The 21,922-nt window shown below is 45.1% G+C and overlaps 2 protein-coding genes across 3 annotated transcripts in view; one reads left to right on the plus strand and one right to left on the minus strand.

Moving 5' to 3' along the window:
• Nucleotides 1–7,274, minus strand: part of TUBGCP2 (tubulin gamma complex component 2) — a 58,704-nt gene extending 51,430 nt beyond the window's left edge. The window contains exons 1-6 of one of the 2 annotated variants that reach the window (XM_078772480.1): nt 7,176–7,274; nt 6,797–7,057; nt 4,711–4,839; nt 3,103–3,282; nt 1,883–2,042; nt 1,576–1,786 (exon numbers count right to left, since the gene is read on the minus strand). In XM_078772480.1, the coding sequence (XP_078628606.1) occupies nt 1,576–1,786; nt 1,883–2,042; nt 3,103–3,282; nt 4,711–4,839; nt 6,797–6,943 (827 nt within the window). In that variant the 5' untranslated portion in view covers nt 6,944–7,057; nt 7,176–7,274. Of the gene's footprint in view, nt 1–1,575; nt 1,787–1,882; nt 2,043–3,102; nt 3,283–4,710; nt 4,840–6,796; nt 7,081–7,175 lie in introns of those variants that run through there. The other variant, XM_068105837.2, reaches the window with a different exon arrangement.
• ZNF511 (zinc finger protein 511) lies at nt 7,028–16,415 on the plus strand. Its single transcript, XM_078772715.1, has 8 exons — nt 7,028–7,074; nt 7,232–7,451; nt 8,857–9,060; nt 10,901–10,974; nt 11,797–11,998; nt 12,995–13,113; nt 15,034–15,219; nt 16,239–16,415. Exons 1-8 carry the CDS (start codon nt 7,028–7,030, stop codon nt 16,309–16,311), a joined length of 1,125 nt encoding a protein of 374 aa, XP_078628841.1. The 3' UTR covers nt 16,312–16,415.
• The last annotated feature ends 5,507 nt before the right edge of the window (nt 16,416–21,922 follow it).

The raw sequence follows: 21,922 nt of genomic DNA on the forward strand, positions 1-21,922 counted from the left end.
TCAGTCATTATTCTATGTCATCTTCTTTCGTAATCCTGTGCATTTTGACACCAAGATCATCTATATACCATATTTTGTTGCTGAAATACAATTTTATATGATTTAGGCAGAGGTCAATGACCTTTGACCTCTAATAAAAAGGTTTCCCCAACCCCTATCCCTCCTTACTTTTTTTTGGTAGTTGTCCATACCCATACCTACCCAAATCAGTTGAAATTAGCTTCTTTTAAATTTTTTCACAGATGAACCTTAAGTTAGGGATACTACATCTATCATCAACAAGTCAAATAAACAATGAAACTTTGGAAAAGGCTAGTCATATTCCAAACTACGTCCTGATGAAGTTATATTCCAAACTTTACATGTTACACAATTTGCCTTCAGACATTGAAAAAAAATAAAACCAACAATCTTCACCATCTATTTGATCCCAGATAACTGTCTTGACAGCTGCAGTACTTCACTCCATATCATTTTGGCCCTATCTCTCAATATCCTGGTGTTGGCTTAGCGGTTAGGGTGCCAGCTTGGGATCCTAGGATCCTGGGTTCGAATCCCGGTCGATCGCTGAATTAACGCCAGGGGGGTTCACTCAGCCTGTCATCCTTCCGAGGTCGGCAAATTGAGTACCTGCTTGATAACCAGATAACTGTCTTGACAACTGCAGTACTTCACTCCATATCATTTTGGCCCTATCTCTCAATATCCTGGTGTTGGCTTAGCGGTTAGGGTGCCAGCTTGGGATCCTAGGATCCTGGGTTCGAATCCCGGTCGATCGCTGAATTAACGCCAGGGGGGTTCACTCAGCCTGTCATCCTTTCGAGGTCGGCAAATTGAGTACCAGCTTGATAACTAACCAGATAACTGCTTGATAACCAGATAACTGTCTTGACAACTGCAGTACTTCACTCCATATCATTTTGGCCCGATCTCTCAATAGCCTGGGGTTGGCTTAGCGGTTAGGGTGCCGGCTTGGGATCCTAGGATCCTGGGTTCGAATCCCGGTCGATCGCTGAATTAACGCCAGGGGGGTTCACTCAGCCTGTCATCCTTCCGAGGTCGGCAAATTGAGTACCAGCTTGCTGGGATGAATGACCACGGTGTGTACCCCGATTTAGAATAGGTACACCGTATCCCTGCGCATTGTAAGAGGCGACCAAGGGTTGGCGTCAGGAAGGGCATCCGGCCATAAAAACATTGCCTCAAACAGGGAACCATGATTGTCATGGGGCCCGCAAGGCTAACCCCCGCTCTAGCCGGGAAAATGGCCTTAAAAACGATCATTCATTCATTCATTCTCAATGGTAAAGAATCACTTCACAAATTTTTTTTATCGGATCCGCATCTGGATCTTCACCAAAATCGAATTAAATCGTCCTTATCACACATCAAAACTGTCCACAAAGTTTCGTCCGAATGCGTCCATAACTTTTTGAGATATCCTGCTCACAAACAGACAAACAAAAACATAACTAACCTCAGTCCAACTTCAGTGATAAAGGCAATTAAGAAAATAATTTATTTTCTAAATATTCTGATTAATTAAAAAACTATATTGTGTTGCTGGAAGTGGACCTGGTAATGATCGAGTAAGCTGAGACGAGGGGTAGCATTCGGCCCAGCAGCTCATTGATCGATACATCCAGGCTGGGGTCAATTGAGAACGAGCGTGCAGCCATTGGTCCAGTAAGAAGCTGGGACATCAAGTATCGTCCATCGACACCTACCATCAGCCACAGGAAATCTTCCACAACCGTCTGCTCTTGGAGGGCCAGTGGCAATGTGCCTGAAAGGGTTGAGAAGGCAACGCACAGCTCACCGGTGCATACTTGAACGTGTCCTTTCATCAAGAAGTTTATCAAAGTTCCTCGACATCACTCACCAACTTGCACAGAGGGTTCAGAAGGGATGCCGACGTAAGGTGCAAAGTCACCAATAAGATCCAGTCGTTCATACACCCAGGAAGGTAATTGGGGTGTAGTGTGACCGGGGTTGTGCTTGTTGTGTTTGTCTCGCAGTTTTTTTCTAATAACCTGCAGTGGCTGGAATATAACCATGACCAACGACTTAAGAAGGGCCATCAAAAAAATAGCAAAAAGAGGAAGGCGAAAAAGCAGCTTAAGTTTTATTCCGTCAAGGCCAAGCGATTTATCCCTGGTGTTGGGCTAGCGGCTAGGGTGCCGGCTTAGGATCCTAGGATCCTGGGTTCGAATCCCGGTCGATCGCTGAATTAACGCCAGGGGGGTTGACTCAGCCTGTCATCCTTCCGAGGTCGGCTAATTGAGTACCAGTTCACTGGTAATTCCCTGTTTGTCGTTAAAGGCGGCAAAAAGGGTTGGCGTCAGGAAGGGCATCCGGCCGTAAAACATTGCTTCAAATAGGGGACCGAAAAACAACAACAACCACGGTTCCCGAAAAAGGCCAACCCCCGCTTTGCGGGGAAAAATGGCCTCTAAAGGTGGTTATAAGGCCAAGCGAAATGAGGTCGAGGCCGTTTATTCCCAGTACGTGAAACACCCTGCAACCCTTGCCTACAGAAAACAGATTTTGTTTTGCAACGTCAGCCGCATTTTCCATCCAATCATCATGTAATCGCCAGAGCCATGGGTAAGTGCCCCGAGGTTGAAAGTTTGTGTGAATCGCTCGAGCGGTTGAAGAGAAAACCAATTTAAAAGCAAATAAAAGGTGAAAAAGCAAGGCTGGAAAAAAAAAAGTGAGGGCCTCGGCCAACGTCCAAAACATGGTCAAGGATGGTTGTGGACTCCTTTTACTCGTATTATACAATTCTTTACTCCGAGTAATATACAATTCAAGCCTCGTCTTAATTTTAATTTATTTTTAAATGCCATTCTACCAACCCCACAAAAATCTCTGCCTCCATTTTTTTCTCCATTTGGCGTGATTTATATGGTTTTGTGGATAATTTGCATAATTATGTATTTCCAAGAAATGGTCATGTCAATTTAAAACTACTTGTATTTGTTTTTATGATCCTAAGCACAAACAGTCACTGTACTAAAAACAAATCCACACCAATGTCAACACACTCATGAGATAAAACCACAACCATGAAGCCAACAAATAACCACAGCTAATGGTAACCTGCTGCTCTGCGGTGTTGCTGGTGACGGCAATATTGCCCAGTTGCCGCCGTAACTCTGCCAGCTCTTTTGGAGACATTTTAGTAGTGCTCGGAGGCAGAGTTACAGCTGAAAGCTGTGTGGTGACCGGTGTGTCGAGAGCTGCACGTTCCGCCTGGTTCTGCCGCAAGTAGCGACGTGTCTGCAGGCCATGCAAGCGGAAAATCGCATATTTTACATCTAGATGCCCAAGGTAAGCTGTAATGGCAGAATGACATTCACAATGTGACAATTTACGCAATCCAGAATTCTTATCGCTCGTCCATATCTATTGCAGACGAGTCGGTCAAAATGAAGGTGCAAATGAATGTACAAGCAAAGATCCCCCTCCATGAAGGCCAGTGGGCACTTTTGCTAACTGTAAACTAAACAGAACACGAAGAGGTTTATAGAACTAGCATATGATGTTTGGAGCTGTGAAAATGAATAATCCTTGTCATTTTATGCTGTTCAACTCATCCTCTTTATCCCTTATTTTTTCCCAGGAAAGATCATGGCAGATAACTCACTATCTGCCATTATCTTTCATGGGAAAACCACATTTTATGTGGTTTTCCTTTTCCACAGAGGGTGCTGGGGTGGGGTGTTGGAAAACCACAGAGGGTGCTGGGGTGGGGGTGTTGGGGTGGAGGGTGGGGGTGTTGGGGTGGAGGGTGGGGGTGTTGGGGTGGAGGGTGGGGGTGTTGGGGTGGAGGGTGGGGGTGTTGGGGTGGAGGGTAAGGATGTTGGGGTGGAGGGTGAGGGTGTTGGGGTGGAGGGTGAGGGTGAGGATGAGGATGTTGGGGTGGAGGGTGAGGGTGTTGGGGTGGAGGGTGAGGGTGAGGGTGTTGGGGTGGAGGGTGAGGGTGAGGATGTTGGGGTGGAGGGCTAGGGTGTTGGGGTAGAGGGTGAGGGTGAGGGTGTTGGGGTTGGGGTGGAGAGTGAGGATGAGGGTGTTGTTTTGGGGTGGAGGGTGAGGGTTTTGGGGTGGAGGGTGAGGGTTTTGGGGTGGAGGGTGAGGGTTTTGGGGTGGAGGGTGAGGGTTTTGGGGTGGAGGGTGAGGGTTTTGGGGTGGAGGGTGAGGGTTTTGGGGTGGGGGGGTGAGGGTTTTGGGGTGGGGGGGTGAGGGTTTTGGGGTGGGGGGGTGAAGGTTTTGGGGTGGGGGTGAGGGTTTTGGGGTGGGGGGGGGTGAAGGTTTTGGGGTGGGGGAGTGAGGGTTTTGGGGTGGGGGGGGTGAGGGTTTTGGGGTGGAGGGTGAGAGTTTTGGGGTGGAGGGTGAGGGTTTTGTGGTGGAGGGTGAGGGTTTTGGGGTGGAGGGTGAGGGTTTTGGGGTGGAGGGTGAGGGTTTTGGGGTGGAGGGTGAGGGTTTTGGGGTGGAGGGTGAGGATGAGTGTGTTGGGGTGATTTTGGTGAGAATGTTGGGGTGGGTTTAGTGAGGGTGTTGGGTGTGTTTGGTGAGGGTGCTGGGGTGGGTTTGGTGGGGGTGTTGGGGTGGGGGGGGGGGGGGTGAGGATGTTGGTTGCGGGTGAGGGTGTTGGTGGGTAGGGGTTTTCCGGGATGCTAACCTAATTCCGAACACACTGCTCCACACCTGCTTGTCTTCCGTGAGCTTGGAAAGCAGGTAAACCAAAGAGTCCAAATGCCTTACATTGTGAGATTTTAGTTCCTCGTACTTCTTTAGGAACTGATGTGGTGTGGAGCTGAACTCTGAAATCTTCACCTGCAAGACAAACACTCAAAGCATTGTTGGTGACACATTTTGGACAATTGTTTGGTTTTCTTTGAACGATTTGTTATTCATGCTCCACTTCTGCATTCAGTCTTTCTGTAAAACGATAATTAAATCAATGTATTAAAGTACATGGTGTCCAAAAAGACCTGGACAACTTCGGTTGTTGATACATTTAGTACCAGAAATGAAACAACGATACCTTTTGTTTTATATTATACAGAAACCCAAGTTTTTTTCCTTTTCAGGTCTGGTTAGTTTAATGTAAAACAATGGCGACTCCACAGGAGAAAGCTCAGTGCGTCAAATTATTCATCGAGACGAGATCCAACACGCAAGTTCAGCGTAGCGTCCGTACAAGGTATGGAAGGAACCCGCCATCACGGACTAGTATCAGAGAGTGGTACGGGAGGTTTAAGGAGACTGGAACTGGTCAGAAACAGAAGAGTACTGGTCGACCAACCACAAGTGCAGCAGATATTGACCATGAATCATTTCAACAAAGTCCCAGAAAATCAATCCGACGCGTATCCAGAGAACTGGGACGACCAACCACCACTGCACACACAGGATTTTGCATGAAAGATTGAAGCTTTGTGCTGATAAGGTGCAGATTCTGCGGGAACTCAAACCAAATGACGGACTCAAACACAAGGTGTTTGCCTTGGAAAGTCTCAGTCACATGGAGAATGACAACGATTACCTGAAAAAGGTTATGTTCACAGACGAAGCTCGCTTTCATGTATCGAGGAAGGTCAACCGGCACAATGTGAGGATCTGGGGCTCTGAAAACCCCCACGTGGTCATTCAACACATACACGACAGTCCAAAGGTCAATGTGTGGTGTGACCTTCTCAATGACCAAGTGGTGGATCCGTTTTTCTTTGTGGAGAATACAGTGACTTCAACGATTTACATGAGCATGGTGGAAGGATTCATCTTCCCACAGATTGAAGACCTTCAACCGATATCATTTTTCAACAGGAGGGTGCTCCCCCCTCCATGGGCCTTAGTCGTTTGAGCTGTCCTGAATGAAAAATTTCCAGGTCACTGGATTGGCCAAGACGGACCAACCGCATGGCCCCCACGATCACCAGACATAACCCCCACCCCTTTGATTTTTTTTTCTGTGGGGTTTGTCAAAGATGTTGTCTACAACACCAAGGTGGCAAACCTGCAGGATCTTCGTTCTCGGATCAGAGATGCATGTACACTGGTGGACGCAAACGTTCCGAGCCGAACATGGCAAGAACGCACATTGCTTTTTGTTGCTTCTTGTTTTAACCCTCTATCACCTTGTTCTTCCATGAACCTCCATTATTGAGGACACAGTCCCAAAGCTCACCTTAAAATTGTGGATTTAAAATTAAAATAACTTCAAAATAAATAAATAAAGGTTGTAGAAAGGGTAAAACCAAAAGGTATACCGCATAAGTAAATAAATAATTGAGGTGGTATGTAGTATGTAGATAGTGCAGTGTAGTAGTGTAGATAGTGTAGTATGTCTACATAGATAGTGTAGTATGTAGTATGTAGATAGATAGGTAAAGGTAAATAAATAAATAAATAATTCAAGGTGGTATGTTGGTGGTGGAGATGGTAGGTCTACAGGTAAAATAAATAAATAATTCAAGGTGGTATGTTGGTAGTGGAGATGGTGCAGGTAAAATAAATAAATAATTCAAGGTGGTATGTTGGTGGTGGAGATGGTACAGGTAAAATAAATAAATAATTCAAGGTGGTATGTTGGTGGTGGAGATGGTAGGCCTACAGGTAAAATAAATAAATAATTCAAGGTGGTATGTTGGTGGTGGAGATGGTAGGCCTGCAGGTAAAATAAATAAGTAATTCAAGGTGGTATGTTGGTAGTGTAAATGGTACAGGTAAAATAAATAAATAATTAATCGAATAGAAGGCATGGCACATACTGAATACTCAATGTTCGTACCTTGGCACTGTGCGTCGACACCGACGTAGTGACGTAAGGCGTGCGATTCTTAAGAAGCAGGTCAATGTATACTTCGGCTCCGTCGCCATTCACCTTCAGCAGGCTCAGCAGCTGATTGACCTCATGGTGAACACGAAACTCACTCATGGTGCACCTTTGGTGTGGGTAACAAACACAGGCCCACAACGCCAAACACAGGACACAACCCGAAACAAATATAACGGTGACCCGATGGCGACACTGAGGTGGCGTTTCACGATCCTGAGGAAAAGCATAAAGTCAAATGAACAAACTCATATTTTTCGATCTTCAATGAAACATGACGCCGTAAAGGTTCAATTGCATCAATTTCAAGCAGAGCAAATAACTAATTAATTACTTCAAAGGTAAGTATCAATTTTCCCTCCAACGGAATGATTACGTCTAAACCGGAAGTGTTCGCTTCGCCCGGAACACAAAACGTTCCCTTTCCGTCATTTGGTTCCGCTTCCGCATAGTATTTCCGTTAAAGGTGAAAAAAAATACGAGTTGTGTCATTATTATTTTGGCATATACTAATTTTCAGGTGGTGTTTCATGCTGTTACTGTTAGGCGTCAGCGAGCGCTCTATAAGAAACGTCGTAACTGTCGAGCACACTCCTCAAGTGTTTCACAGGTAGGTTGGTTCATCATTCATGAACAAGTAAAAATATATCAAACGTATATTTACGTGTGCGGTCCCTCGGATGGACGTTATTAATATTAGTTGGTGGACGTTAAAGACCCCCCAGTGTCTTTCGTGGAGAGTGAGCGAGCTCTCGCCGGCATCCTGAACAAATTACAAATTCCTGCCCGAACCAGCGGAGGGTCTCTTCGGCTCTCATCATCATGTCTCATCATGATCTCATCTCCTCATCATGTCATGAGGGTCTTCGCTCATGACGAGGACGAGCGGTTTACCAAGCGGTTGATACGGAACGCGTGGCTTGGCAAGCGATAGCAAGCTGCTTGTTTACGAAACTGTGCATGAGTTTTCTTTGCAAATACAATTTTTTATTACAACAGTAAACCTGATAATTATGAAGGTTTATACTTAATTAAAAATCATTGAAACCCTTTTGTTCTTTCAATTTGCTACCTGTTTAATAATTTATGTGTCGCCGTTAAAATGGTGGGTTTTATGGTCGGTGACTCGGTGTAACAGAGGCAGGGATGTACAGTGACGTAAATCAACCGGGGCCGGGGGTGTACGTATATCAACCGGGGGTGTACGTATATCAACCGGGGGTGTACGGCAAACCACCAAAGTGTATGTGCAGGGGTTTGTTTGGTGTACCGTGGGGTAAACCAACCAGAGGTGTGTATGGTGTTTGAGGTAAACCAACCAGGGGTGTGTATATGGTGTACAGCGGGGTAAAACAACCTGGGGTGCGTATGGTGTACAGTGTCAGTGGTTTAAACCAACCAGGGGTGCGCATGGCTGGTATACAGTGGGTTAAACCAACCAGGGGTGTGTAGGGTGTACAGTGGGGGTAAACCAACCAGGGGTGTGTGTATGGTGTACGGTGGGGTAAAACAACCAAGGGTGTGTATAGTGTACGGTGGGGTAAAACAACCAAGGGTGTGTATAGTGTACGGTGGGGTAAACTAACCATGTGTGTGTGTGGTATTGGTTAGGGTAAACCAACCAGGGGTGTGTGTGTAGGGTGTACAGTGGGTTAAACCAACCAGGGGTGTGTGTATGGTGTACGGTGGGGTAAAACAACCAAGGGTGTGTATGGTGTACGGTGGGGTAAACTAACCATGTGTGTGTGTATGGTGTACGGTGGGGTAAACTAACCATGTGTGTGTATGGTATTGGTTAGGGTAAACCAGCCAGGGGTGTGTATGGTTATGGGCGGGGTAAACCAACCAGGGGTGTGTATGGTTATGGGCGGGGTAAACCAACCAGGGGTGTGTATGGTGATGGGTGGGGTAAACCAACCAGGGGTGTGTATGGTGATGCCAATTCAAATATAAATACATCACTTCTGAATAAATGATTTTGATCAATTGCAATAAAACCATCAAATATGTTACAGATGCACTCGCAGGAAGATGCCCAGGAGCATGGTACTGTGGAGTGGCCAGCCAGCATCATGGACCTTTTAACAGAAGAGGCTGTGCAAGGACAAGCATGGGGGAGGCTAGATCTCGTACAGCCCATGCGGTACCAGGTGCAAGACCTGGCAGACCACTCCCAAACAAGCTTGTTGTTTTTGAGCAGGGACGACCCGTTCTTCGAGGTGAGAATACATTTGCTCTCGTACACTGGACGTGTCCATACCTTGGCATGGTAGTGTTCTAAATAAGGTGAAACGTTATTTTTATTTTTATCCAACTTTTGGCATAAAATCCACGTTTTTTTTTTCATCGCATCATACATAATGTGAACACCTGAGGGCAGTGCCGTGTATATTGAGAGTCTGGCCAACTGAAATACTGGCGCCATGTTGCATACCTAACTTCGCGCGCTGGCACTGCGAGATGTACGTCAGCTGTGGCAATCCTGTAGTTCTGTGACGAGGGAATCGATGTTGTTACTGTTTGGTCGCAGATTTAATGAGGAACAACTAATTCAAGTTAAAGTGACGTGTTGTTTGTTATTGGAATAATAAAATCTGCAAGCGGCGTCATTTATTCACACGAATTGTTTGCCTGTCGCGGCACACGATTTATTGTCAGCTGCATACAGCATACTGATACATTTTATTTCTCTTGGCATGAAATTGTAATTTGATAAAATGGAGCTTGTATACTCGTTTTCATCTATTATCTGGAAACGTAACATACAATATTCCCATAATGCTACGAAAGTACAATGTCTATTATTTTATTCATTAGCTTGGGTTCACAAATGTTATAACTTGACTCGCACCACAAATATTGCGTCATAAACAAGTATTTCCTGTTATATAAGCATATATAAACAGTGCATGTTACAGGGTATATGTATAATACCTGATTTTCAGGTATTATAAGTCTGGCCTGGTGTTGGCTTAGCAGTTAGGGTGCCGGCTTGGGATCCCAGGATCCTGGGTTCGAATCCCGGTCAATTGCTAAATTAACACCAGGGGGGTTGACTCAGCCTGTCATCCTTCCGAGGTCGGCAAATTGAGTACCAGCTTGCTGGGATGAATGATCCCGGTGTGTACCCCGGTTTAGAATAGGTACACCGTATCCCTGCGCATCGTAAGAGGCGACTAAGGGTTGGCGCCAGGAAGGGCATCCGGCCATAAAAACATTGCCTCAAACAGGGAACCATGATTGTCATGGGGCCCACAAGGCTAACCCCTGCTCTAGCGGGGAAAATGGCCTTAAAACGATCATTCATTCATATACATAATCCCTTATTTATATACCCTATACACTGCATAGGTACACGAAAAATGTTACAGGGAATATGTATAATATATATATATATATATATATGGTTGACTAAATAAATGTTAAGCTCACCAGAGACCTAATACACACGTGTCATGTCGCTGTTGATTTGAAACCAATATATATTAAGCGATTTCACTTACCGAACATAAATATGAGTAAGGTGATGGATTCCATCCAACTCGGCGTATTTTAACCGCCCAAATAGCACTTCGTTCCTTGTCTCGAGGAAATCTGTGCATTATACGACCTTGTCCTGGTCTAACAGAACATCCCCAAGCGGTACAACACACCATATTGGTTGGTTTTATTGAAATATTACTCAAATGAAATATGCAACGATACGAAGCAATGGCATGGAATGGGTGCAGCGGGAAAGCTGCTCGGCTGAGGTGGTATGCAAAATGGCGCCTGTAAACCACGTGACGTGGGCTCGACCAATCACGGCGGTGGTTGAGCAGATCAAAGGCTGGCCAGACTCTGTTAATATACGACACTGCCCTTGCTGGTTCGTGCACTTGCTGGTTCGTGCACTTGCTGGTGCACTTGCTGGTTCGAGATGCATCACAAAGCTTTCTTGGTGCAAATAAAATATACAAATTAAGACTGAAGATAGCTTTCATTGTGGCTAAATGATATTCTGTGTTCCATTTTCTTTGCAACCCTTGACAATGTGTTGCATATTCCATGTCGCTGCAGGATGGTGATGTATACAGACACCTTTACATCAGAGATTCCCTGTCTGGCTTTGGGGATGAGGTTGAAGTTTCCAGGCATGTGATAAAACACATTCGAGAAAGGAAATTACACCTTGATTTATATATTACTAGCTGAGTGCACCCGGCGTTGCCCGGGTTCTTTTTGAATGAATTTAATCTTCTGTACATAGGTCTTGCTACTATAATTCAGTTTTTACTCGCGGCCGTAGAAGATTGACTACTATAATTCAGCTCAGCTTTTAATTGTGAAATGGGCCCAGCTCGGCCGAGGCGGCCTCGACCGGCCTCGACCGGCCTCGTCACCTAGCCTATTACCTTCCTGGGGCCCGTCCAGACATTTTTTGTTTCAGAGGTTTCCTCCTATCTTTCACCGTTCAGGAGATTAGCGCGTGCAGACAAACAAACAAACAAACAAAAACTTTCTTTTATATATATAGATAGATTTGTAAAATTACCTTTTTAATGCAGTTCAAACATGTTGGACTAATCTGGCCAAGGCCGAGCAAAGCAAGGTCGTGCCTGTTTATTCCTGATACGCGAAACACCCTGCAACCCATGCATACAGAAAACAGACTTTTTGGAACGCCGGCCACATTTTCGATCAAATCATCATGTGACTTTGTTAGACGATTCTCCATAGGTCGGCACTCATATGTTACAAGTTTCGTGTCAATCGCTCAAGCAGCTGCAGAGAAAACAAATTTTTAATTGAATAAAGGTGAAAAGGTGAGGATGGGGGAAAAAAAAGTGAGGGCCCCAGCCGATGTTCCACAACATGGTCAAGGATTGTTATGGATGGCTATTACTAGTAATAAAATATAGGTTTGTTTAGATGATGTCACATGGTCCTATCATATGTATGTGTGTGCCATGCAGCATCCCTGAATTTGGCTGCCACCTACCTGGTTGCCAGCAGCGATTCAGCTCACTTGCTGCTTTTGAGCATCACTATTCCATAACACACCGCCATACTTGCAGTACATGCCGTCGCCGATTTCCAACCACGTTGCTTTTGGAAACGCATCTGCTGGAGTGGCACGATCCACTTTTTCAGATCCTGGCGACTCGAGAGAATATGGTAAGTATCGGATAACTCAATTGGTTGCATGCTCATCTCTTAGCGGTGTGGTCCTGGGTTCCTTTGAAAAGCAAATGAAACGGCTTTCCAACCACCATGATGGAATACCAAAGTACAGTAAGCACTCCGCATTCGTGAGGGCTACGTTCCTGGACAACCTCGCAAATGCAGAATTCGCTATTACGGATAGATTGGTTTAATGTGGAAAGGGGGTTAGCTTCCCGGGTCAAACTCAACATGGGGAGGGGGTTAAATGTTGAAGAACAATGATTTAAATAAATAATTTACAGTATACCGAACAGTGTGTTCTGTAGTCGTGTTTGACGATGATGATGATGTGTTGAGGATGGTGGTGCTTTGGAGGGGAAGTCAGAAAAAACGATTCCTCGGGAGGATCGTACCCATAGCGGGCATAATACATCCGTTTTTCGCTTCAACTCATCACTTTCTTCTGTCTCTTTACAGTGGACGCACCTTTTCCCCTCATCTTACTCTTAGACGCCATGATTAAAAGCAAATTAGAAGCGAAAAAATAGCTCAAGTTCACGATAGCGAGTCGAGAGGCACAGCGAGGTGTTTGCAGTTTGGGAACTGCTGTGAGGGAGGAAGGGCAGTGTGGGTGCCCGGAGTGGCTTGCCCACACTGTGCAGACAAACCAAATACAGTACTGTACAGTATCAACATCTGTGCCCCTTCCCATCATGTCCCCGGTGTTGGTGGTTGAGTGGGTCGTGACAAGGGGGTATGGTGATGGGGGCTTGCGAACTCGTGAATCTAGAAGTCTACGAGTCGCCAATTATGAATCGGTATGCATTTCCCAATTCGCGAATACGTGGAACTCACGAATACGGAGGGTTTACAGTGTGTGGTTATTTTATTTACATTTTAATTTCTAGAATGCCTAAAATGAAGAAAGTAGCTCTTGCGCAAGTTAATTTCAGGTATGACTTGTGCTTTGTCCTTGTGCTTTGTCCTTGTGCTTTGTCCTGTATTCAGTACCGCTGCCTTGTAGAATGCTGTGCCGAGAAGTTTTCCACTGCAAAGGGAAGGAAAGAACATCTTGTAAAACATCACGGGTTTCCCAAAGATTTCCGATTTGACCAACCACTGAAACCGTGTAAGGATTTTTGACTTTCCACTTACTTCTCTTTCAAAGACGACTTGCACATATACATGTATGATATTTTATTTGACGTTAACACCCGAAATATTTGCTGAGGTCGTTGTTTGACTCATACAGCACAAATGGGTTGCCAAGTGGCAAAACAATCCATGTCGCTTAACTCAACAATGTAACGCAATGAGACCAGTTCATTTCAGTCCTTTTTACCTCTGCCACTGAAGGTGACAGTAGGGTGCATCAAACGCCCTGTTTATTTAGAAATATCCTCGTATTGATCTAGTCTTCTTTTTTGTTACATACACGAGCCCCATTTCGCATTTCTGGAAAATATTTCGGATTTTCGATTTTGATTCTCAGTGGTTCGTGATTCTTAAAGGAAAATTTTACGATCACGAATGCACATAATTATACTTTCATTGAAGGTGTTTACAAATAAAAATAAAAATACTGCAATCCTTTTCAAAAGATTAGTTCAATCTTCTGCCGTGAGTGTCATGTCACTTCATCCAAAATGAACCGTTTGTTTTGCTTCGATCTTGCGTGGTCCTCAAAGCGCTTGTTAATCCCGGAAATATTTGCCGTTTCAACCACGCAGAGTTTTCTATTTTACTAAAAGGAAATATAATAACCTTCTGTGGAATGTTTTGGAATCCAAGCAGGTGTCGTCATGTGGGTAGGAGGTTTCAGAAATTCCTCATACAATTATGATTTTGAAAATGCGATCGACACGGACCTTGCTCCCGAATCCGGAAGTGAACAGATGATAACGGTTCGCTGGTTTCATATCTCAATACAATCGTGATTTAACATTATATTTTTGATATATAAATATTATGGTATTTATTTGTGATTGGAATGATGAATGATGCAGTTTGGAATGAAAATATAGAGATATTGAGTTTAAAGGCAGAATGAGGAAATGACGTAAGGGATTCCATCCGTGACATTTGCAGATTCACCATTGACTGGCTATAGCAAAATTCAGACTGGGTACGTTTTCTTACCCAAGTCTTTCACGAACTCGCTGTCGAGGCCTGACGTTCGACTGCAGTGGCACAGGAATGTGGAATTTATTGGTTCATCGTTTTCCATTTGCCGTTTTTTTTTTTCCCCCAAGTCATTCATGAACCGGCTGTCCATGCCTGAAGTCAAATTTTTTAAATACTTACATTATTTGCTAACTGCTAACTGATATCCCCACCCAGGTCATGCTATCCTCTTCAACTGAAGTATCAAACAAGCCCGGCTACACCATTGTTAGACTATCGGTCTTATCATATGAATGGGTGGCCATTTTTTTACCTTCCCTTCCCTACATATGGAGTACTGAATGATAGTGTGATTAAATGTGTGCAAAGAGCTTGAGTGTGATATAGTGTATTAAAGAGTGAACAAAACCCTGGTGTTGGGCTAGCGGCTAGGGTGCCGGCTTAGGATCCTAGGATCCTGGGTTCGAATCCCGGTCAATCGCTGAATTAACGCCAGGGGGGTTGACTCAGCCTGTCATTCCTTCCGAGGTCGGCAAATTTGAGTACCAGTTCACTGGTAATTCCCTGCTTGTCGTTAAAGGCGGCAAAAAGGGTTGGCGTCAGGAAAGGGCATCCGGCCGTAAAACATTGCTTCAAAAAGGGGACCGAAAAACAACAACAACCACAGTTCCCGAAAAAGGCCAACCCCCGCTTGCGGGGAAAAATGGCCTCTAAAGGTGTTTTTTTTTTTTTTTTAAAGAGTGAACAAAACAAAAGAAGAGTTAACAGCAAAAAGTCACCCTCCTCCCTCAACCTACAAATTGACTCCATAAACAATTTCATGGGGGGGGGGGGGGGGGGGGGGAGCAGGGAAGTGAGGGGACATGTTAGAGTCCTCCAAACTAAATATCAATTCATTTTGAACTGTGTGTGTGTCATTGAAGGCACAAGGGGGTTAAACAAAGGGACATGGTGACAAGTTCCCAGCAGGAAAGTGGTGCAGACATGGAAGTGTGCTCAACATCCCACGCCGGAGATGAGATGAATGCCATGGAGGTGTGCACAGAGGAGAGGACCAATGCACCACAAAATGTGCACCATCGCAGGTGTGCACTCTTTCATAGTTTGTGGTAAGATTGTTTAAATTGTTCCTGACACAAAAGATTTACCATATGCGTTATTATGTTTTTTTTGTTCAAAGCAAAGATGCTGATAAGTAGTCATTTTTCATTTTAAAAATTATCATTAACTAGCCAATAAGAAGTGCCGTAGAAGTCACGTGACAACATTAAATTAATAAACGAATCAATCATAGTGGATCTACCCTTAGCAGCCATAATATAACGAATACATCTTTCAGGTTGAATTCGCCAACACGGATCCATCTATATTCTATATATTAATATTATGCAGGACTCGCTGAATGCACCCGGCGTTGTCCGGGTTCTTTTTGAATGAATTTAATCTTCTGTACATAGGTCCGACGCGAGCCCAGTATCAGTCAGTGCTCAACGAATCCTTGTTCTTTCTTCTGTCGGGCCCCACGATAAATAATTTTGAAAGCATGTGTTGCAATCAGTCAGATATTCCTATTAAGTGCATAAGTTGTACTTCAAGAGAATTTTGAAGGAAGAAGAAGATTTATTGCGAAATGGGCCCAGCCCGGCCGAGGCGGCCTCGACCGGCCTCGCCACCTAGCCTATAACCTTCCCGGGGCCCGTCCAGACATTTTTTGTTTCAGAGGTTTCCTCCTATCTTTCACCGTTCAGGAGACTAGCACGTGCAGACAAACAAACAAACAAAAACTTTCTTTTATATATATATAGATAGAAGATAGAAGATAGACAAATTACTTCAATCAGGGTTTAAATGATGCGTCTGGTGCAACTGATGTAATTGTATGAATTCCGTTCAGTTTATCTCCTGGTGGATAGTGAGAAAAGAGTTTCCCGATCATGCAATGAGCCAGACTATCAATCAGACTCACTTGATTTGCACACAGAAGGATCTTCAGACATTAACGAAGTTGTTCTTGAAGAGATGTGCTTTAAAAATAACCATAACACAGTGCAACATTTCTGTCACAAAAGCCTACCGAGGAAGCGATTCCATGAAATAATTTTGTGTAACCCGGTGGCGTGTGTTGCAGGGTTCCTCCTTCCATCTGTTTTGGACATGGTTCTGTCCGGGGATTTCGGAGAGGAAGAAAAACGAAACGATAACGCCATTCTTTATATTACCATTGTTGCTTGACTTGTACAGCATGGACATTTTTTTTTGATCATTCAAAGTTTATTGTAGTTATTAAATGATGGAACATGAATAATTGAAGACTTGTCGTGCATGCTTTCACTGACAAAATTACATTTTGAACAATGAACGGCACTTGGTAGAGAGCATATACCTCCACAAGGATGAACATTTTAATTTTTTTACATTTTTGTGCATTCATAGTCGAGGCTCATGGAAGAGCTAGTATTAGTACACAAAACCGATCAGGATGCAACATGGCAAAAGGAACAGAAAAGAGAGGGGGAGGGGACACCAACAGCAGAGCTAATGGCCAAGACAGAAGGAGGCGCGCAAACAATAGGTGTGGAGAGGAATGGGGGGGGGGGGGGAGCGGGTTAGGCAGGAAGGATGGGATGAATGAGGACTGGTGTAGAAACGATGGAACGCTCAGAAGGGAAAACTAGAAATTTGGAGGAAAGAGGGATTGGGGTGTGGTGGGGAGTTATCGAGAGTAGAAAAGTTCATGCTTTTGCATCGGTGATGATCTGAGTGAACAACTCTGTTGAAGACCTGGAGGGAAGAATGAGATTGAAGAGAGTGTGGAAGTTGGTTCCACAGGCAGGAAAAAGGAGCAACAAATGACTGGAGATGAGCAGTCATCCTGGATGTAGGTAGTTTCACCAGAAGTCGATTGATGGTGGAACGTGTGAGCCTGGCAGAAACCTGGGGAGGATAAAGCACGGAAAGAACAGAGGGTGCAACAACAGAAAGGAGACCCTATGCTTTTTCTGGTCTTCATTAATAATCTCACCGACTCTCTGGAATATTCTCTCTTTGCTGATGATGCCACTCTCTGCCGCTCCGTATCTCAACCCTTAGATTGGCAGGCAGCAGCCTCTTCACTCTCTGCAGACCTAGGCAATATCACAAACTGGTCAAACAAGTGGAACATGTCTTTCAATCCTGACAAATCTCACACTCTTACTATGTCTCTCCAAAAATAGTCTGGACAACCCTCCCATCTACTTTCTCAACAATCCTCTCCAAGAAATTCTGTCACTCAAGCTTTTGGGTCTCATTCTCTGCCATGATATTTCCTGAGAAAACCACATTTCCAAGCTGGCCTCCAAAGCCAATCGCCGACTGGGCATCCTCCGTCGTGCGAAGTCCTTTCTGGGCAGTCTGAGCTCCTCACCACAAACAAAGCTTTCACCCCCATCTTGATGGAATACTGCTCACCCCTCTGGGCTGGTGCTCCTGCCTCACAACTAGCCCGGCTTCACGCTGTAGAAACAAATGCTTTTAGTATCATTGGAATCTCCCGCGATGAAGCTGATTCTGACCGGCTTTCTCTCTCTCACCGCAGGCAAGTTGATGGTATTTTTGTCTTCTACCGACTCCTCTCCCCCCTAGTTCCCCCTGCTCTGTATGTGCTCTGTCCCCCAAATATTCCTGCAGGATGCACATGGTCTATCAGCAACCCTCTTCTGGTGAAACTGCCAAAACCAAGACCTCACCTTCAGTCCTTCATTCTTCTTTTTTTCCCATCTCTAGAACAAACTCCCAAACTTTTGTCAATCCCACTCCTCCCTCCAGGTCTTATCTTTCGTCAATCCCACTCCCTCTCCAGGTCTTCAAAACAGCTGTTCACCACCATCTCTTATCTTTCCCCATCTAAAACCTTGATCTTTTCTACCCCCATTAATCCACCCCAAATCCACGTCCTTCAAATACCCTGTATTATTTCCTAAAAGCACTTGTAGTGTCCATCTTGTTTATCCCATGTTATGTAACCCGCCCTAGTCCTCTCCCTTCCACAGATCTCCTGATGTCCCTGTTCTCTTTGGGTGTTGTGCTTCCCTCTCCCCCCCCCCCCCCCTCTTGTCTCGCACTCCCTTTATTGTATGTTATATGTGTTAGCTCTTATACGAGCCTCGACTAAGTGAAAAAAAAAAAATCATAACGATCAAGACTGCTAAAGATGACAGAATACATTATGGTTGTAGTTCTTCCTTTATTTTGTTAGCCTGGTGAGCACAATAATGGCTGACATTATTACAACAATTCTTAGTTACAATGACTCCAATGATGATCCGCTCCTGCATGGGCCCCCACTTCACATGGACCTTGGGTGACCGGGGTGGTCCCCCAACCTCTGAATCTGTCATTGCGAATGGCATCAACTTTTCTGTGTAGATATAACTTGTTGTGACTTCCCATTCATTGAATAGTATGAATGTACCTGATGTTCATCTAATTCTAGACCCAACGTTTTGCCTTTTCTGTGGATGTGAAATCGAGTTTGTCGGATCTTGAGGATCATCAACGCAATGACGAGTTTTTTTTTCTGGACCATTGCTAAGACTCATGTCTGGCCAAGACAAGACAAGATTGATGTCTGGGCACTAGAGTAGGAAAAACTAGTAGGAATCTCTCGGCTATGGCAAAACTGTATTCAACAACATGCATTTTAAAGGCCATTTTCCCTGCTAGAGCGGGGGTTATCCTTGCGGTCCCCATGATAATCTTCTCCATTTTGCCCTATTTTCTGCATCTCTCCTTGTTAACCCCCTTGCCCGCATTTCTTCTTCCACCATCTTTAGCCAAGTCTTTCTCGGTCTTCCCCGTCCTCTGCTTCCTTCTACATTCATTTCCACCACTCTTCTCAACCAGTCACTTTCATCCTTCCTCAACACATGACCAAACCATCTCAACCTGTTCCTCTTCACAGCATCAATCACAGGCTCTATTCCCATCATCTTTCGCAATTCATCATTTGTCTTCCTCTCTCTCAACGATACTCCGCACATCCGTCGAACCATTCGCATTTCCACCCTTTCCAACCTTCGTTGCTGCTCTACGTTTATTTCCCATGTCTCGCTCCCATAAATCATAACACTTCTCACACATGCAGCATACACCTTTCCCTTCAGCTTCAACGACACTCCCCTCATCATCAGCACGCCACTCAGTTCCCGAAACTTCTTCCATGCACATCTCACTCGAGCAACCGTTGCCGAGTCTGATCCACCTTCTCCATTCAGCATGTCTCTGAGGTAGCAAAATGTTTTCACACCTTCCAGCTTCACGCCATCTCCAAGATCCAACTCAACATTTCCTCCATCTGCAGCTCCCTCTGTGCACACCTTACATTTGAATGTAGCTGCCACACTGGTTAATGACCCCTCAAACCACTACATTTTTGATGAACCCACTCAGCGCACATTGTACATTGAATGGAGTTCACTCCGACACCCTTCCTACACACAGCACAGGGCCACTTCCCAGTTCTTTCCACCTCACCACATGCTTTACCACTTGCCATCACCTTCGCCTTTCCGATATTCACCTTCAGACCTTTTGTCTCCATACATTCCTTCCACGTGTTCATCTTTTCCTTCAGTCCATCCATACTTTCCGCAATCAACACCAGATCATCTGCATACAACAACTCCCACGGTAAACCCTCCTTTACGTTCTGAGCCAGCACCTCCATCACAGCTACAAATAGTAGTGGACTTAGTACCGACCCCTGATGCACTCCCACCTTCACCTCAAACTCACCACTGTTCCCGTCCTTCGTCCTTACAGCTGTGCGCGCTCTTTTGTACATTGCCATCACTACTCTGATCAACCATTCCTCCACTCCTAACTTCCTCAATGCCCATGTCAATACTTTGCGCGGTACCCCATCGAATGCTTTCTCCAGATCAACAAAACCAAGAAACAACTTCTTCCTCTTCTCCATGTACTTCTCCTGCAACTGCCTCACAATGAAAAGCGCGTCTGTCGTGCCTCTTCCTGGCATGAATCCAAACTGCATTTCGTCGATCTTCACTTTCTTCCTTATCCTCCTCTCCAACACCCTTTCCAATACCTTCATTCCATGCTCCAATAACTTTATCGCTCGGTACGAGCCACACTCCAGAGGGTCACCTTTCCCCTTGTATAGAGGGACAAGGGTACTCAGTTCCCAAGCCACTGGAATGCGGCCTTCTCTCACCACCAGATTACAGATCTCTGTCATTCTCTTCACACCCCAACTTCCTGCTGCCTTCAACATATCTCCCACAACTCCCGTCGGCCCTCCCGCTTTTCTACCCTTCATTGCTTTTATCGCTTCCTCAACTTCCTTCTCAGTTATCTTCTCTGCCGGTCCTAAAACTGGGTTACTCTATGTTGCCATCCCATTCATTCTCTGTATTCAACAGCATTTCCATATATCTTTTCCATCTTCCTTTAATTCCATCTGGGTCGACAACGATTTGTCCCACTTCATCCTTCAAGCAACTCACCCACATCACATCACACCTCTCTTTCGCTATCTGCTTTGCAATCCTGAATACTGCTTTCTGACCCTCTTCCGAATCCAAGCGTTCTCCGAACATTTTCCTACATGCCTCCTGCGCCTTTGCTACCTCTTTCTTTGCAGCCTTCCTGGCTGCCTTATAACTTTCATGCTCTGCTGTTTCTGCTCCCGTACCCTTCGCCTTCTGCCACTCCTTGAACTTCTTCCTCTTCTCGTCAATCCTCTTTCCAACTTCATCATCCCACCACCATGTTTCCGAGTGCCTCGGTGGTCCTTTTGTCCATCCACATACCTCACCAACGGCTCCCAACAAACTAGCTTTCATCGACATCCAACCACTTTCAAGCTCAACCACATCATCCTCGACCCTACTCAGCCTCTCTTTTAATGCCTCCCTTACTGTCACCTCTTTCAACCTCCACACCTTCATTCTCGGTTGGTACTTCACCCGCCGAGCTCTCCTCGCACCTTTCAGCCTTACGTCGCAGACAACCAAGTGGTGCTGTGAAACAGCCTCCTCCCCCGGGATCACCTTTGTGTCCCGGAGGTGCCCCCTATCTCGCCTATGCACCATCAGGTAGTCAACGGTTGTCGTCGACCCACCTGACGTGTATGTAACAAGCTTATTATCCTCTTTCTGGAACTGAGTATTACAAATCAACAAATCAGCTCCATCAGCAAACTCCAAAATCCTTTCACCTTCTCCATTTCTCACACCATATCCGTAACCCCCATGAACTCCGTCAAAACCATCCATACTCCTTCCCATGTGTCCATTTAGGTCTCCTACCACAACAACTTCCTCATCTTTCACGTTTTCCATCAGCTTCTCTATCGCACACCAGAACTTGTCCTTCTCTTCATTGCTTCGACCAACCTGCGGAGCATATCCCGAGATGACGTTCACCAAGAGCTTTCCAATCATCATTTTGACCATCATCAACCTATCACTCACTCTAGTCACACTCACCACACTGTCTACAAACTCCTCAGAAAACAGGACACCAACACCATTCACGCCCTCCAGGCACCCTTGCCACACAAACTTGTATTTCTGTCCCTGCCTACCCTTCACCATTCTCACACCACTTCCCTTCCATCTCGTCTCTTGCACACAACATATGTCCACTCTTCTTCTGACCAATACTTCCACCACTTCTCCTGATCTCCCTGTCATTGTCCCTACATTCCATGTCCCAAACCTCAGAAACTGATCTCCACTTCGGGCTGTACCCTGCCCATATGTACTTGTAATTGTCATGGTTCCCTTTTTGAGGCAATGTTTTTATTGC

The sequence above is a fragment of the Myxine glutinosa genome, chromosome 2 (assembly GCF_964187855.1).
Source record: "Myxine glutinosa chromosome 2, kmMyxGlut1.1, whole genome shotgun sequence".
NCBI lineage: Eukaryota > Metazoa > Chordata > Myxini > Myxiniformes > Myxinidae > Myxine > Myxine glutinosa.